This window comes from Geotrypetes seraphini, chromosome 2 (assembly GCF_902459505.1).
Source record: "Geotrypetes seraphini chromosome 2, aGeoSer1.1, whole genome shotgun sequence".
In the NCBI taxonomy this organism is placed as follows: domain Eukaryota; kingdom Metazoa; phylum Chordata; class Amphibia; order Gymnophiona; family Dermophiidae; genus Geotrypetes; species Geotrypetes seraphini.
The window spans coordinates 139,727,897-139,746,901 of NC_047085.1; the positions used below are offsets into that span (position 1 = coordinate 139,727,897).

At 40.5% G+C, this 19,005-nt stretch overlaps 1 protein-coding gene across 1 annotated transcript in view; it reads right to left on the reverse strand.

The window, feature by feature from the left end:
• LAMA3 (laminin subunit alpha 3) overlaps positions 1–19,005 on the reverse strand; it is a 509,154-nt gene that overhangs the window by 403,124 nt on the left and 87,025 nt on the right. Inside the window, exons 9-11 of the mRNA XM_033933874.1 lie at positions 15,491–15,581; positions 9,122–9,253; positions 5,756–5,821 (exon numbers count right to left, since the gene is read on the reverse strand). Of these exons, the coding sequence (XP_033789765.1) occupies positions 5,756–5,821; positions 9,122–9,253; positions 15,491–15,581 (289 nt within the window). The remainder of the gene's footprint in view (positions 1–5,755; positions 5,822–9,121; positions 9,254–15,490; positions 15,582–19,005) is intronic.

Consider the following 19,005-nt stretch of genomic DNA (forward strand, 5'->3'; position numbering starts at 1 on the left):
AAAGCAGTGGTGTAGTGAGGGTGACAGGCACCTGGGATGGTGGCACCCCTCCCCTGCCCTCTTCTCTGCCCCCCACCCCCCACCACCACCACACGCGTGCATCCCTTCCATACCCTGTACCTATTTTAACTTTCCCAGCGCTAGCAGCAGCACCAACTCACTGCCTGTGTCAGCTCTCCCTCTAACACCACTTCCAAGGCATGGAACATGCCATCAGAGGGAGAGCCAATGCTGGCGCAAGCAGCAGGTTGGAGTTGCTGCTCACTAAAGTGAAGAGATAGAAGTACGGTTGGGTGCAAGTGAAGGTGTGCACGCGGTGTGGGGGGGAGGAATGGGAAGGAGTGGGGGCGGAGGGGAGAAGGGGTGCAGGTACCCCCACCAAGATGGCGTTCCACTCACATTTTAGAGTTAGTGCAGGGAATCTAAGCAAATCCCATTGTACTCGAAACATTCAAGATAATGAAGGGAATAGACTTAGTAGATAGAGACAGGTTGTTCACCCTCTCCAAGGTAGAGAGAACCAGAGGGCACTCTCTAAAGTTAAAAGGAGATAGATTCCATACAAACGTAAGGAAGTTCTTCTTCACCCAGAGAGTGGTAGATTTGGAACGCTCTTCCGGAGGCTGTTATAGGGGAAAACACTCTCCAGGGATTCAAGACAAGGTTAGATAAGTTCCTGCTGAACCAGAACGTACACAGGTAAGGTTAGTCTCAGTTAGGGCACTGGTCTTTGACCTAAGGACCGCCGCGGGAGCGGACTGCTGGGCACGATGGACCACTGGTCTGACCCAGCAGCGGCAATTGTTATGTTCTTATGCACTCCGTTTTTAGCTATGTTAGGCGCATATTAGCGCCTAATGCAGTTTAATAAAAGGGTCCCTTGAATATCCAGTCAATTGGTCTTTACTCTTTAAAACGTTGGTAGCATTATTATTATGATTACAATATTAAGATGATATTTCTAAATTTGGATATAAGGTGCTTTTTTATTTTTATATCAATCATACAAATATCACATACCTCGATATGCAATTAGAAAAAAAGAGAAAAATATAAAAAGGGAAAAGTTACAATATAGTGAAAAAATTAAAACATCTTTCACCCTCAAATTAAAGGCTATCAGGGGACGCAATTAGGAAATCAAGAAAAAAAAAGAAAAATTTAAGCTTAATGAGAGTAATTCCAAAAAGAACCTACAGCCAGTCCTTAACAACTTATTTTAAACTCTGAGACACTATACCCGACTTCTTCATAACCACCTTACAGTCAGAAACTCTTTGAATTGCTTTTGATCAAAGTAAACATGAGTCTAACTTATATAAACTACCACACAATTACAGGGAAATCACAACAGAAAATTTGCTCCCAGTGCCAGGATTCTTGGTTTAAAACCCATGAATACCTGCTGTATTTTCTGGGTAGAATGAGATAAGTCAGGAAATATATGAATAGATGATCCATAAAACAAATACATTATAATTTAAGAACAATATTCCTATCTGGCTCAAGCACAAACGTACCACCAATGTGGCTCTCTGTGTTACTATTTCTAGTGAATTTTCCAAAAATTCTGTTAAGTTCACATCAGTCTCCAATTGATGTTGTTCTGGAGGGCTTCCAAAAATATTGGTATATTGGGCCATAATTATAGGGGTAAAGTGTTTCCCATCAATCTCAAAATTTCCATCATATACATCTGGACCATATCTATAAGGGAAATAATTAGAGATCTTGGAAAGTTCAGAAAACATAATATTAGTTTTTCTAATTTACATATTCAGTCTTTCGATAGATATAGTTGAGATCTCTAATCATAAAACTTTTTTGTTCTTACATCACAGATATAGTTCCACTTTTTGCATTTTGTTTCAAGTTCAAGTTTCAAGTTTATTAGGTTTCTTGATTAATCGCTTAATCAAACTTCTAAGCGATGTACATATTAAAATTTACATTTGTTAGGTGACAAAACAATACATAAAAGTAATTAAAAAAGAACTAAATTACACTCAATTTAACATATTCTTAACATTAGGTGAGGAGGGAGTCCTCCGCGGCTGTTGTTGGGTGACATTGTACACCATGTTTTACTATCGCAGTTGTGCTTTCTGTTGTTTTGCATAATAAAACAGATTTGAACATAAAGTAAAGAGAAGACATTAAGGGAAAATACAAGAGGGTAACAAATAAAAAAATATAATAAAATAAAGTAGGGTAGTAAGATAATAAAATTAGTTTGCAAAGGCATCCTTAAAAAGAAATGTTTTAAAGTTACTTTTAAATTTTCCAAATTCCTTTTCCTCCCTTAAAGAAATAGGAAGAGCATTCCAAGTCTGCGGTGCAGTACATGAAAAAATAAATTGTCGTCTAGTGTTTATAATTTTCAATGAGGGAATAGACAATAAGTTTTGTTCATTAGATCTTAAAATTCTCTTTGCAGAATATGGAATTAATAACTTAAATAAGAAAGCGGGGCTCATATTATAGAGGGTTTTGAAGGTAATTATACAAAGTTTATACGTTATTCTGTGAATAAATGGAAGCCAGTGAGCATTTTGGTGGCTTGTTGGTCTAGCATTTGGACATGCGCAGATACTGTTGTTGGAATGGATGAAATATCACAGATCAACTTGCCTACCACAGTTACAAAGGAGTTATTTAGAGACTGCATAGTATCCCAACCTGATTCAAGTGTCACAACCGCGGGTCTAACCAGCTCTTCTGAGATAGCAGCTAAGATCTTCCCCACACTCACCACCTCTGCAGAAGATCTCACAATGGCTCTCACTTCCAACTCTCCTTGCGGCAAGGGGGAAAACGCCAAAGCCAGAGACTCCCTCTGAGTCGGGGCCTAATGAGACATCACTCCACATCTCTGATGTGACTCTAGCCTGCTGAGATCTTCACTTCTGGGTTGCAGAGAAGCTATGTGACCTTTGGGGTTCAGCTTCATACCTTTGAAGCTGCGGTCCTCAGATCTAATGTGACTCCATTGGTTAGTCTGGCCTTTCCTAACATTCAGTGAGGCACCACTCACAACCCTACAACCACCACACTGTTCTCTGTTTCACTCTATCACCCACTAAAGAAGAGAAGCAAATTAACTATTATATGATGCATAGAGTCTTGTCCTTGTTAAGTTAGCTTTGATACCAACCCAAAGATAATGAAAGTGGTAGCTTACCTAATTGTGGAAGCCAAATGCTGGATTGCATTTAATGGAAGAACACTCAGTTCCCCTCTGCTATTGAGAGGTTAAGGGGTTCTTTTACTAAAGGTAAGCTAACGAATTAGTCTCTAGTAACAAATTAATGTACATTAAGTGCCATACAGTCCATAGGGATTCAAAGGGCTGTGTGGCATTCTGTTTGCGCATTCTAATCAGCACGTGCAAAATCCATTAGCACACCTTAGTAAAAGGATCCCTAAATAGGGTACAGGATGTGACCTCAGAGTAAATCTTTTTGACAGTACATGGGAGGGATTCTGGATGTCCAAACACAAGATCAGAACCACCCTATTTATCAATACTGTCCAAAAAATGGCTATGAAGGGCAAAAGGGAGGTGGGTGCCTTCAGGTGTATGTAAGATGCACCTTTTATGCTTAAAGACATGTATGATGGTATGACATGGAAATATTTGCGTTCTGATATCATACAATATCATATTTAGCTACCAGATCTTGACTAAAAAGATAAGATCTTTGCCATAGACTACGATGATTTTCTATTTTATTTGTTCTTTGTAACATAGTAATGTAGTAAACGATGGCAAATAAAGTCCTTTGTGGTCTATACAGTCTGCCCAACAGTCTCACATTCCTCATCTAGTAATTATTCATTTTACTTGCTAAATTCCTCTATAAGATATCCCCCACCCCCCCAAATAAACAAGACGTGTATTTGGATGATATGAATGTGGTATAAAATACATATACTTGCTCCTGATCCATTTTGCCATATATAGGACACAGATCATAGTAGTCCATCTGGCATCAGTTAGATTGCCCCAGCACTGGAGTCGCTGTCAAAGCTAACTTCAGCCTGTCCCGATCTGTCTTGCCATATGTTTCTTGGTAAAAGTTTGCTTCCAAATGAGACTGATTTTGGTCATAACATATGGCGGCATGATGATGTATAATGAGAGGAAAAATAATTTTAACTCTTTTTTTCTATGTTGTTGGTACCTTTTATACATGTTGACACGTTATTAAATGTTTTCCTTGATATTTAAGGCTCTCCAAGTGTTACAGTCTCGCACTTCTAAACTTTGCATAAAGAACTACTGACAAACATCTTCAAGATGAAAATTGTTCTGTAAATGTCTTCCACTATCCTACCAGGTAGTATGAACTTGGCAGACTAATTCTCATGCTTTTCAGAACTCCTAGTATCTTGCGATTCCACGACAATAGTTATTGACATAGAATTTGCCAATCCTGGTAGAATCACAGGCTGAGTTTACTTCAGGATCTCCAGAGGTTTCCGGAATACCAAGGCAGCCACCCAGAAGCCCAGCATGTATCCAAGAGATGCGGGCGGAAAAAGAGTATAACTAATCTATGTCATATTTAAAACATTTGAATCCACTGCCAGAAGCGTACAAGAGATGAGCTTTGCCTGCATCACGAGACAAAATTTCTGATAGGACTGGTGAGAGACTGATTTGCCAAGAGATTAGTTTACTTGGAAAGTATGGGAGGGTTAAAACAGCAAGAAATGCTGAGAATTACAGCAACAGCCCCCAGGACACTGGAAGTTACAGTAATTAGGCAAAGTACCTTATTAAGAATGTAAAATCATACAGCTACTCCTTGGGGTTAATGTTGTGGGTTTAGGAGTAAATTTGCAGCAGGGCACTTAGGCAGTCAAGGTACATAGCCACATACAGTATGTTGTACTTATATAATGAAGGCAACATAGGTACCTATGTACCTTTATAAAATTACTCCTGAGAAAATAGAAGGGCACATTTACAACTTATGTATGATGTGAAAAGTAGCCTAAAACATGGAATGAATGTCAGTAAGCAAATGGGAAACCCCCACCTTAACAAAGTCAGGGCCCAATAGCCTTAAGAACAAGAAGAGTGGCTACTAAAGTGGTCAGTGATCTTCATCATAAAGCATACAGACAGATTCATAGACCTCAATTTGTATAGTTTCAAAGAATGAAGAGAGAGAGATGATAAAAGATAGTAAAAAAAATTTAATTTAAAAAAAAAAAAACCCCACCTCTTTTCATTTGCTTTTTGGGAAGTTTGGTTCTGTGCTGAATTAAAGGACGGGAGAGCCGGGAAAAGGAGAGTTAAGAAAAAATACAGAAAAGTTGTGAAGAAGCATTGAGACCAAAGCATTGCTCAGACAACAAAGGTAGGGACAAAAGTATATTTTCTCTGAATTTATTAATTATGATATGTCTATTTCTATTACTATGATAGGTTTTCTTTAAAGGTCTAGAATGTGTTTGCTTTTCGCAGGGCTTGTTTACTAGAGTTTGAGGGGGTTCCTCCCACCCTACCTCCTTTGTCACCACTACTTTGAAAGAGAGAGAGGGTCCAGTCTTAGATGTGCCACTGATCTGAAGTGTATACTCTCCCCACTTATCAGAAAGAAGCCCCAAAGTTCTCTCTTCTAGTATGGACTAAAATTGCTTTAACAGGAAATAAATGTCCCCAAGTTCTTCAACAGCTCAATCCACTTGTTCAAATAGCCAGCACAAAATCATCAAAATAATATAATTAGAAAGAAATGCTTACCTATTATACCTCCAGATGAGGGACTCACAGGCTTTGGAACAGGTGTGACAGGATAAAAGGGAATTCCTTTATAAAACAGTTATTACAAAAATAAGATCAAAATCTCTTCCATCTGTCATAGAGCTAATTAGCTCATATATACACACATGGCTGCCTATGAATTGAGCAACAGTGAAGCTCATATCCATCAGCAGGGATGCTGAGAGTGGGTTCAAGATTCCCTAGACCTGGGTCTAGTAATAGTCGATTTGTTTTTCTAAAAATCGAAACCCCCTACCTTTTAAAACACCAGTTCTTCAAATGCAGTGAGCATGAGCGGCCAGCAACTGAAACACTGCTCATGCCAGTTGTGCAACGTTCCCTGTAATGCAATTTCTTGTGTCTGCATAAGCAGGAACACACTTGTGGGACCAGTGAAGAACTGCTATTTTAAAAGGCATGGGAGGGCCTTGATTTTACAGAGGCAGTGATAGCTATTGGGGGGGGGGCAACTAGGGAAGTAGCGGTATCTGGTGGGGAGCAGCGGCAGGTCCATTGTTTGCCCCAGGCCCAACCTTAGCAGCCAAGTCTATCAGGGCTTATTTTATTATTTTTAATTGGGATACTAATAAGTCACCCAATTACAGTTAACCAGGAAAGTTATCTAGTTAATTTTAGGACAGATATTTCATCTGATCATACTTAACCAATTAACTGTTAAATGAAAAGCAATGAATATTAGCACTGTATGGTTAAAGTTTTAACAAAAGGAGAACATGTATAAAAGTCCTATGACCGTAATGTCCTTATATTGAAAGGATCCAGCTGATGACCATATAAGGACATTACGTCCATAGGACTTTTATACATGTGTTTTTATTCATGTGTTTCTGTATTTATTTTGAATTTATAGAAATAAAAGATTGTTTGTCCCAAGGTTTACGTATTCTATCCCGCTCCCTACTTATTCTCGTGGGGTTCCTGTTCCCTTTTCTTGGTTAAAGTTTTAACCCACACCTGGCATGCCTCTCACCCCTCTTCATTTAAGAAGACAACTTTTGGCCAGCTATTGAAATGTCCTGCTGAAAGCTATTCAGCAGGCAGAACAGCATATTCAAAAATGAATATTTGGGGAGGGAAGGGGATTCATAATTGAATAATAGTTGATAAAATTATTAAATTTTATATGATGTCTAAAATTGTAGTAAGGATTATATAAGATATGTTGTATGTACAATATGTTATGGAGATAGCAAGTGTATACTTAAGGTAATTGTATGAATTTTTATGATACACTTGTTATATGAAAAAATTAATAAAAAATGTTAAACAGTAATAGAAAAAAAAAAAAAAGAATATTTGTTGGTTAAAATCCTAAAATGAATCAGAAAAATTGACATAGAAACATGACGGCATACAAAGGCCAAATGGCCCATCCAGTCTGCCCAGCCACAGTATCCACTATCTCCTCTTCTCCTAGTCCTATTAGGGTTGTTCAGAAAAACCTAAAGTTTGGAAAAACTGTGCAAATTGAAGTTTTTCCCATGAATTTGATTGTGTTTGATCAGAATTGGAACTTAATGTAATTAGTGACTTTGAGCAATCCCAGAATGGGCTTTAAAAGATTTTTAAAAATTAATTTCTGATCAAGTACAATCAAATTCATGGGAAGAACTTCAATTTGCACAGTTTTTCCAAACTTTAGGTTTTTCTGAACCACTCTACTGTCCCATGCTTTCTTGAATTCAGACACAGTCTTCGTCTCTACCACCTCTACCGGAAGGCTATTCCATGCATCTACCACCCTTTCTTTAAAAAAGTATTTCCTTATATTACTCCTGAGTCTATCACCTCAACCACATTCTATGCCCTCTCACTCTGGAGTTTCCTTTAAATTGAAAAAGACTTGCCTCAATTGTATTTAATCCACATAGGTATTTAAACGTATCTATCATATCTACTCCCTCCTGTCTTTCCTCTATATTTTAATATACTGTTTGTAAAAATCTGAGACACTTCTCAAATAGTTTTATACTAAATGAGTGCAGAGTTGGTCAAATTTGTGAGCAGGCAGTTGAATGGTGCCCTGTGTTTCCTTTCTTTTATGTACAGTGCTCCCCCGCGAATTCGCAGTCAGCGGTTTGCGGCCCCGGTCATTCGCGGTATTTTCCGACCGCGAACCGCCAACCAGGAGAGGACAGCCGAAGCACCAGCGAATGAAGGAAATCACTCGCTGTATGCTCCGACCGCCTCTTCCTGTACTAAAGTCGGGCCTCACCAATCAGGAGCTGTTTTGACACGCAGCTCCTGATTGGTAAGGCCTGACTTTAGTACAGGAAGAGGCGGTCGGAGCATACGGCGAGTGATTTCCTTCACTCGCCGGCGCTCTGGCTGCTCTCTTCTGCATCTCCCGCTGCCCTCTCCAGTCTCCTCCATGAAAAACCATATATTCATAGACTTCAGCGGATTCAGAATGCCGCGGCTAAGCTTATCTTTGCAAAAAGTAAATTCGACCATGTCTCACCGCTCCTGTCCAAACTTCACTGGCTTCCGATAAACGCCAGGGTCCACTTTAAATGCGCTTGTCTAACTTTCAAAATCCTTCACGGCATCCTCCCTCCCTTTATCCCACTTTCCTGGAATTCCTCAAATCCTAATACCACCAGACCCACTCACAAACTAAAACTATCCTTTCCTTCATTAAAAGGCATTTCCCGTGCAGGAAAACTAGGGACCTCTCCCCCCTTCAGATTCACTGAGCTCTGGAACAACCTTACCTCCCCCCTTCGGATCTTGAGCTCTCTCCAAATCTTCCGCAAATATCTGAAAACCTGGCTGTTCTCAAAAATGTAATACCTACTCCCTCTCTGGCATCTTATGCCCTCCAAATATTATTCTCACTATATCCTTTAACCTTCATTGGAGTTCCTTTCTCTCCCAACTCTTGTAAACCGTGTCAAACTCTACAATTGTGGAGAGGATGTGGTATACAAACCTAAGGTTTAGTTTAATTTAGTTTAGTTTGTGGTTTTTCAAGATTCGCGGAGGTTCCTGGAACAGAACCCCTGCAAATATCGGGGGAGTACTGTAACGAGAAGTTGTGCTAAAATAACGCAACCTGTGATCCAAGAACCCAGTTTAACAGCAGCCCATATTGATAACTTTCCTCTGTAATCTCCAATGTTGGATAAACTCCAAAGTCTCAGGATACAATGGATAAAAGTGGCAAAGCATTGCTGCCCCTTCTTTCCAATATTTTAGGGTTCTCAACCTCACTCAAAATAATCAAGATGGACCCACCCTTAGTTCATAACTCAGACTTTACATTTCATCTTGAGCAAAATTAGGCTGAGAAGTAATCAGCTAATACCCTACTTTGATACTTACGGATACAGGATGGGAAGTTGAAGTAGCCTTCAGCACATCTATTGCAGTTTTCTCCGCTGAAATTTGGCTTGCAGTAACAGTGGCCTGATCCTTCTTCACAGCCATCTGAGTGCTCAGGATTGCAACTGCATGCTAAAAAAATATTAGAGCAATTAGGTTAGAGCAAAGGAGTGTGTGGTGCAGTGGTTGAAGCTACAGCCTCAGCACCTTGGGGTTGTGAGTTCAAACCCCGCGCTTCTCCTTGTGACCCTGGGCAAGTCACTTAATTCTCCATAGCCCTAGGTATGTTAGATAGATTGTGAGCCCACCGGGACTGATAGGGAAAATGCTTGAGTACCTGACTGTAAAACTGCTTAGATAACCTTGATAGGCGGTATATAAAAAAAATCCTAATAATAAAACATTTGAGATCTTAACTGAGATGCAAACTTTGAAGACGTGCAGAGAAACTACACTTATCCGGCATCCACCAATTCCCATGGGTGCCAGATAACTGAGATGAATATCGGCTTAGCCAGCTATGTTTACCATTACATTACATTAAAATACATTTCTAGATCGCAAAACCTTCCAGATCAACGTGGTTTACATAGCAAATTACAAAAATAATGTACATTCCTTAATTTCCCAGAAATCTTACAAAGAGAAAGGTCTTCAATAATTTTCAAATTTAAACTAGATATTCAATGCCAGTTGCCAGATATGGCCCCAGCATTGAACTTTGGGCTTGTCGCCAACTGTGGGAGGTAACCAGACTGCCTCCAGTGATCTGAATATTGGCCCCACAATATTTATCTTACTTATGTTTTAATTTATTGATTTGTATTTGATTTAGATTTTAATGATTATGAATGCTGCGTATCTGTGTTGTGAAAGGTGAAATATATTGTAAATTATTAAAATATACACAAACATCTTACACCTGCTCCTCTCCCCAGCAGAGAACTCACTTCAGGAGTCATAAGCATATAAGCACATAAGCATTGCCTCCGCTGGGTCAGACCAGAGGTCCATCATGCCCAGCCGTCCGCACACGCGGAGGCCCATCAGGTCCAGGACCTGTGTAGTAGTCCTCTATCCGTACTCTTCTATCCCCTTTTCTTCAGAAAGTTGCCCAATCCCTTCTTGAACCCCAATACTAACTAGAAACGCCTTCACCGGATCAGACTTTAGGTCCATCTATTTTGGCGACCCGCACACGCAAAGGCCAAGCCAGATGCTCCCAGATGGAGACCCTGATTACCCCTATCCCTCAATGTGATTTGCAAGGAGGTGTGCATCCAACTCACGCTTGAAACCCAGAATGGTAGTCGCCGTCACCACCTCCTCTGGGAGAGCATTCCAAGCGTTCACCACTCGCTGTGTGAAATAGAATTTCCTGACATTTGTCCTGAGCCTGCTGCCCCACAGCCTCAGTCCATGACCTCTTGTCTGTGTCACTTTTGACAATGTGAACAACGGTGTTTCTTGCTCAATTTTATCGAATCCATTCAGTATTCTCCTCGCAGTCTCCTCCTCCCGAGGGAAAGCAGTCCCAGTCCTTCGAGTCGTTCTTTGTAGCTCAAATTTTCCATACCTTTTACTAGCTTCGTGGCTCGCCTCTGCACCCTTTCCAGCAGGGTTATATTCTTTTTTAGGTATGGAGACCAGTGTTGGACACAGTACTCCAAGTGTGGTCTGACCATTGCTCTGTAAAGTGGCATTATAACGGCCGCCGATCTACTCGTGATCCCCTTCTTTATCATACCTAACATTCTGTTTGCTTTCTTTGCCGCCGCCGCACATTGAGCCGACGGCTTCAGGTTCCTGTCTATAAGTACCCCCAGGTCCCTTTCTTGATCGGATTTGGCCAATGTTACACCTAACATTTTATATTCATGTTCCTTATTTTTCTTACCCAGGTGCATCACCTTGCATTTGTCTATGTTAAACCTCATTTGCCACTTTTCCGCCCATTCCTCCAGCTGATTTAGATCCTTCTGGAGATCTTCACTTTCTTTTTGTGACTCAACTGCCCGACATTGTTTTGTATCATCTGCAAACTTAATTATAATACTTGTTGTTTCCTCTTCAAGGTCATTTATGAAGATCTTGAATAAGATGGGCCCAAGAACCGAGCCCTGGGGCACGCCGCTAGTCACCTTCTCCCAGTCCGAGAATTTCCCATTTATGCTTACCCTCTGCAATCTATTCTCTAGCCATTTGCCTATCCATCTAAGTACGTCCCCTTCAATTCCGTGGCTTAGTAGTTTCCTTATAAGCCTTGTGTGCGGGACCTTGTCGAATGCTTTCTGGAAGTCCAAGTAAATTATATCCACCGGGTCTCCGTTGTCGATTAGTTTGTTCACCTTCTCGAAAAATTGAAGTAAATTCGTCAAACATGACTTCCCCTTCCTGAAGCCATGCTGACTAGCTCTCATCAGGTCATGATTCTCCAGGTGTTGCACTATGCTATCCTTGATTAGTGCTTCAACCATCTTCCCAGGAACCGACGTAAGACTGACAGGTCTATAATTGCCTGGTTCTCCTCTTGATCCTTTTTTGAAGATTGGGATGACATTCGCTATCTTCCAGTCATCAGGTATTTGCCCGGTTCTAATTGACATGTTAGCTAGGGTTTGTAACAGTTCTCCAATTTCTACCTTTAGCTCCTTTAATACTCTCGGGTGAATTCCATCCGGTCCGGGGGATTTGTCACTTTTCAGTTTGTCAATCTGATAGTATATCATGTCCAATTCCACGTTCACTGAGGTGAGGCTATCCTCTATGTCACCCATGAACATCCTTCTTGTTTCCAGTATTGTTGTTGTGTCCTCATTGGTAAAGATGGAGGCAAAGAATGAATTTAGCCTATCTGCAATTTGTTTGTCTTCTTTAATGCACCCTTTCCTTCCTTGGTCGTCAAGAGGGTCAACTGCCTCTCTTGCTGGTTTTTTCCCTTTTATATACCTGAAAAAGGGCTTGAAGTTTTTGGCTTCTTGCACTATCTTTTCCTCATAGGCTGTTTTGGCATCTCTTACCACCTTGTGACATTTCTTCTGGTCGACCTTGTGTCTAATCCAGGCCTCAGTTGTTCGTTCACGTTTCCATTTCTTGAACGAGTTCCTCTTATCCCTTACCGCATCCTTCACCCCTTTAGTTAGCCAAGCTGGCTCTCCTTTGTTCTTTTTTCGCCTTCCTTTGGATATCTGCGGGATGTAGAGATTCTGCGCTTCGGTGATTGTATTTTTTAGTATGGACCATGCTTGATCGACCGTTTTGATTCCGGCTGTCTTATTCTTGAGCCGTTTTTTTACCATGACTCTCATTTTGTCATAATTCCCTTTTTTGAAGTTAAAGGTTGTGGTTTGGGTCTTGGTTTTTTTTCCCTTTTCCAATGCCAATTTTAAAATTGATCATGCTGTGATTGCTCGTCCCCAGGGGGACCAGGACTTCCACGTCTGATGTTCTCCCAGTTAAGCCATTGAGGACTAAGTCCAAGGTTGCGGAACCCCTTGTTGGTTCTCCCACCATTTGTTCTAAGAAGCAGTCCCCTATTGTTTCCAGGAACATCGTTTCCCTGCCGTAGTTCGAGGTTCCTAGGTTCCAGTTGATCCCTGGATAGTTGAAGTCTCCCATGATTGTTACATTTCCCATTCTACATTCATGGTTGATTTCCTTCATCATTTCTTCATCTGCTTCTTCTGTCTGTGCTGGGGGTCAATAATAGAGGCCAATTTTTGTGTCTGCATCGCTTTTTCCAGGGATCTTTATCCAAAGGGACTCCAGTTTTTCTTTTCTTTCCATCTGCCCTTCTCTGATAGACTCTAATCCTTCTTGGACATAGAGGGCAATACCTCCCCCTTTTTGCCCTATTCTATCTATGAAGAAAGATGCAAAATTCAGCCCTAGTAATGAGTGTGGCCCTGGTCAGCAATGATAGGGTGGCGCTATATGAACAAGTATACAGGAATAGTGCACCATGTGTATTTTCAGTGCTTGTTTACAAAGAATCACTTGGTCTCAAATGCGTTTCTGGTTACTCGAAAGTTACTGTAAAAATAAGTTTGGTCTCCCTTCCCACTTCACTGTATCATCCATCCACCCCAATTTGAAGGTTCAGCATCCGTTCTTCCCTTCTTTCTCTACCACTTTCTCTCCCTCACTTCTTTACCACTTTCTCTCCCTCCCTTCTCCCCCGCACTCCCAAAACAGTAGAGCCGGTCTTGACAACCCTCTCTCCCTCTGCTTCCAAAGCAGCAGAGCATCCTGTCAAACCCTCTCCCTCCCTCACACAAAGCTGTAGCAGCAGCCAGTGAGCAGAGGAAGCACCAGTAAACAGGCAGGTTCTGGCCAGCCCCAGCAGGGCCTTTCTTCCGCCACGTCAGAAGTGACATGGCAGAGGAAAGGCTCTGCAGGGGCTGGCCAGAAGTAGCCTTTTTACCAATGTTTTCTCTGCTCACCAGCTGCAGGGGGTTTGTCAGGATGCTCTGCTGCTTCAGGAACGGAGTGAGGGAGGAAGGGGGAAGCAGTTCTGCTGCTTTGGGAACAGAGTGAAGGGAGGGAGATTTGTAGCTGCTGCCTCTGAGGCTGGAGGGAGAAGGGAGGGGGGCGTTGGGTCAGGAGCACCACTTTGGTTGTCTGAGGAGCACGGAAGATTTTATTTTTTCCCCCTGACAATTTTTTTTGCCAGTTGGTTGAAAGTGCCGGTTAATTGAATACCGGTTAACTGAGATTCTACTGTATTTAGGTGGATCTATCTGGCTGCTAGACTTAGCCAATCAGCCAATGAATATTGGTGCTGACCAGCTATGTGAAATGACATAGCTGGTGATCAGGATATTCAGAGGGAGGTATCTACTGTAGCTATCTCCTACCGAATATTGACAATTAGCAGGTTTAGCCCACCAGAAGACATTCCCAGCTGGCTAAATGCTGTTGAATATCGGGCAGCTTATCTTTTATTAAATAAATGTCAGTCGAATCTTGAGTGGTATTCCAGCATAACACTGAATATGCATGGTCCTAGGTACTTCCACTCTAGCAATCAGAAATTTAGATGTGTGTCTGTGATCCCTTGGCTTTTCTTTTTTGAGTCAACAGTCCTTTTTGATTTTTTTGGGTTTTCCCTGGGCTCAGTCAATCAGAAACTCCTACTCCTTAGTGAATTCCCCTTCCACACCTAGAATCCTTTGCTTGCTCTGGTACTTTATTGAGATTTTATTCCTCTCCTCAGCTGTATCCTGTTCATAAAACTCATATTAGTGGTAGTTCTTCAACTCCTCTCTGCTTCCACAATGGGTAGAACATCTCTATTTTAACCTTGTTTGTAGAAATGTCTCTCTGGTTGGGAAGTCTCTGAGATTGTTTTTAACTTTCTCTCTCTTCTTTGATAGGAGAGCTTAGGGCTAGACTGAAAACTCCTTCCAATGCTACAGGGAAAGGGGATGGGACGTAATATAGAGAATGGCACAGGAATGGGTATCCGCGGTTATCCTTGGGCAGGGACAGGGTCAGAGTCTGTGGGGAGCATTCATTTATCACCGCAAGACATCCAAATCCAAGCCTGCCTAGAACACGCCTCCCCTTTGAGTTATAGATGCACAGCAGCTAGGAAGACTTGCAAGATGTCCAGAAAGACAGTATTGAAAATCAGCACTTGGATGTCTTAGTGGTTAGGATGTTCAAGTGCTGGTTTATGCCGTCTTTTGGACATCTTTCTGTTTTGAAAATGAGTCCCTTAGTATTTATCCATGGAAGAATTTCAGATTTTTATGTGATATTATATTTAATCAGGTTCCTATGCGAGTTGTACCTTTCCTTTCTTGGTTTCTCATCTACCCTAGCTATAAGTGCGGTAGCATTTGTGAAACCTTTCCTTTCTCTGGGTAATGATGCCAAAATTCCTCCTTTTGATTGTCATTTGAATATAGAAAATATAGCTATGAAAGCCAAGACTGGGAGCAACATACTATGGATGCATGATGAGGTTTCTTTTACTTTGGAACAACGCATTAGCTAACATCTTCAGATGTTCCATCAGAAACAGAAATCATAGAACCATTGCAAAAACCCAAAACAAAACAGAAACAACAGCAACAAAAAAAACCCCCAAAATGAAACTCACATTGATATACTGAGGTACCTAGCTTTAAGTAGACTATAGGTAAGCTGTGGCCTACTCATGCCCTTCTCCTTTTTTTATATATATAGATTTTCCAGATTCCATTAGTACATAAAGCATGTCTTAAAATTCTGATAGGAGCTATTGCAGCCTCTTCCTAAAAACTTTAGCATTTTATCCAGGGATCTTATAAAGTTTGCATAATAAAAAGGTTCTGAAAACAGGTGATAGCTAGTTCTGAAAGGTAAATAAAAAAGGAAACTTACGAATGCAGCCATGAGGTGCTTCCTTTGGGACTCCATAAGGACGATAGTAACCCACTGCACAAGACTCACAGTTGATGCCAGCTGTGTTGTGCTTCATAAAACAAAATGATCAAAGAGAAAAATAAGAAGATAAACCAAGCACTTAAGTAAGGCAGTTTTATTTCCAAGAGTGTGCTCACTCTCTGGTTTACCTTATCTTCTGATTCAAAGATCTTTTGTTTATAAGTTAACTAGAAGTCTATAACAATGCTTGAATTTGAAATTATTCATAATAAAACCTGAGATTTAAAATGTTCTGAGCACTCAAGGCAGTCTGTTTAACAAAGATGCATATGGGTAATTTAATTCACTGATGATCTACTTTTGAATATCAAGTTCTTCAGTTTCCTCTGAGTTTGTTTTTTGCAAATTTGATCACACACTTCAGCCAGTAGCTGTGAGCAAGTTACACTACTCAACAAAACAGGGAAGTGATGACATCAATCTATCTGTTGAGGGCAAATAGAACTTTCTCTGGTGTGTTCCAAGTAATCCTCTGTAGAGGCACACAGAATTTCACATTTCCTAGTGAAATGGTGTGGTAGCTGTGTTAGTCCACTTTTAAAGATAATATACAGTACAGTATACTGTAGAAATAAAACAAAACATAAACGAAATAAGATAATATGTGAATCATTTATTGCGCATTTGTAGATTGAAAAATCAATAAAGAATTTTTTTTTTTAAAAGATACTTTTTTATTGGACTAAATGCCCAAAAATCAAAGCAGTTCATCCTCTCATTCTCTCCTTTATAACTCCATTGTTGGTTCAGTTTCACTGACTTCCCATTGAGACGTGTATTAGGTTTTAGGGTGTTACTTTTGATGTTTGCCAGTTTTTAATCCACGTGAGAATTTCACCCTCGATCCCATGGCTCGCAATTTTCCGAAGTAGTCGTTCATACGGAACCTTGTCAAACGCCTTCTGAAAATCCAGATATACAATGTCGACTGGGTCGCCCTTGTCTATCTGTCTATTTACTCCCTCAAAGAAGTGCAGCAACTTCGTCAAACACGATCTGCCTTTGCTAAAACCATGCTGACTGGTCCTCATCAGCCCGTGTCCGTCAAGGCGATCAATGATACGGTCCTTTATCAGCGACTCTACCATCTTTCCCGGTACCAAGGTTAGACTCACCGGTCTGTAGTTTTCCGGATCTCCCCTCAAACCTTTCTTGAAGATCGGCGTAACGTTCGCCACCTTCCAGTCTTCCGGAATCATTCCCAATTTGATCGACAGATTGGCTATTAGCTGAAGCAGTTCAGCTATGGTCCCTTTCAGTTCCTTGATGACCCTCGGAAGGATGCCATCCGGTCCCGGGGATTTATCGCTCTTAAGCCTATCAATCTGCCTACATACCTCCTCTAGACTGACCGTCAATCCTGTCAGCTTTCTGTCTTTGTTTCCAGCATATAGCTTGATGGGTTCCAGTATGTTGTGTAGATCTTCTTCGGTAAATACAGACGCAAAAAATGTGTTCAGTTTGTCGGCGATTGCTTTGTCCTCCTTTAGCGCTCCCTTTATTCCATGGTCATTCAACGGTCCCACCACTTCCTTCGCGGGTCGTTTCCCCTTAATATATTGAAAGAACGGCTTGAAGTTCTTTACCTCCTTGGCTATTTTTTCCTCATAGTCTCTTTTGGCCCCTTTTACCGCCTTATGGCACCTGCATTGATGTTGCTTGTGCTTGTTCCAGTTTTCGTCCGTTTTTGACCTTTTCCATTCCTTAAATGAAGCTTTCTTGTCTCTTATCGCTTCCTTCACCTCTACAGTGAGCCACACCGGTTCTTTGTTCTTTTTCCTCTTGGATCCTTTGTTGATACGTGGTATATGTAGATTTTGCGCCTTGGTGACTGTGTCTTTAAAAAGGGACCAAGCTTGCTCTAGTGTTTTTACAGTGCCTATCCTCTTCTTAATCTTCTTCCCCACCATGAGTCTCATCCCTTCGTAATTTCCCTTTCGGAAGTTCAGCACTGTGGCCGTCCTTCTGGACCAAAGTTTCTTCCCTGCATCCAGGTCGAAACGGATCATATTGTGATCGCTGCTTCCCAGCGTCCCTTCTACTTCTACACCTTGTGCCGGTCCCTACCATGGCTGCCTCGTCAGCCACAATAGAAGCCAGGCAGCAGCACTCCCACTATATTGATTGGCCCCCCCTCTTGCCTCCCTCTATGACTTCCCATGACAGCCTGGATGACCCATTTCTGGATTCTTCAGTCTGGACCACTGCTGTGGGAGATCTGCAGTTCAGCTCCTGCTGCATAGAGGCTTCTTTGGGCATTAACCTCCTCTCTCCAGGTTAAAAATGTTTAATTTTTTTCAACTGTTTATACGTGTTACATGATGACAGTTATTTGGGCACAATATCAGGTGGATTTTTAGAACACTTTGCAAGATATTGCGATTTGTGTGGACATATTTGTCTTTTATAACAGACTTATGCCTGATGAAGTTTAATTTAAGATATGAGACACTGCCTCTCGAGACATCTTTAAATATAATTTAATTGATTTCATAAATATGCATGTTGTCTGGTATTTTTTTTTTTTTTTAATTTTTATTTATAAGTTTTCCATTCTTACAATATTTGAGTAATATAATATACAATAAAGTTTTTTTACATATTTAAAATATTATCATTAATAATACATCGTATTTAAAATATAATATGATAAAGATTATACATTAGCATATAAAATATAATTCCCATCCCCTTTTTATATAGTATATTTCCATTAATTAGTCAAATCCCACCCCATTCATATATAATTATTTATCATTGTGCTAAGAACTAATCATTAGAATATTTTGTCAATGGTTGCCAAATTTTATTAAAATTAAGATGATTTCCCTGTTGTAACGCTATTATTTTTTCCATTTTATAAATATGACAAACAGAATTCCACCAGAACGTATAATTTAATTTGGTGTAATCTTTCCAATTTTGAGTAATTTGTTGCATGGCGACTCCTGTTAGTATTAGTAATAGCTTATTATTGTTTGCTGAAATCGGACTCTTAGTTCTCATTGCAGTACCAAATAATATGGTGTCATACGAGAGTCCTACGTGATTCTCTAGTAACTTATTAATTTGGGGCCAAATTAAATTCCAAAATGCGTTTACAAAGGGACAAAAAAAGATTAAATGATCTAACGTCCCTATTTCCAATTTACAATGCCAGCATCTATTAGATCTAGTACTATCTATTTTTTGCAGGCGCGTTGGGGTCCAGAATACTCTATGTAATAAAAATAACCATGTTTGATTCATAGATGCTGACCTTGTAGATCTTAATCTCCAGGACCAAAATCGTGGCCATTGAGATTCAGAAATTGTCTGACCTATCTCAATACTCCAAATATCCCTAAGACCTGTTTTCTTTTTTTTATTTAAAAATCCATATATCAATTTGTACCATTTTGCGGCTTGGTGACCCAACAAATCCGTCTGGAAACATAGAACCTGTAAACTAT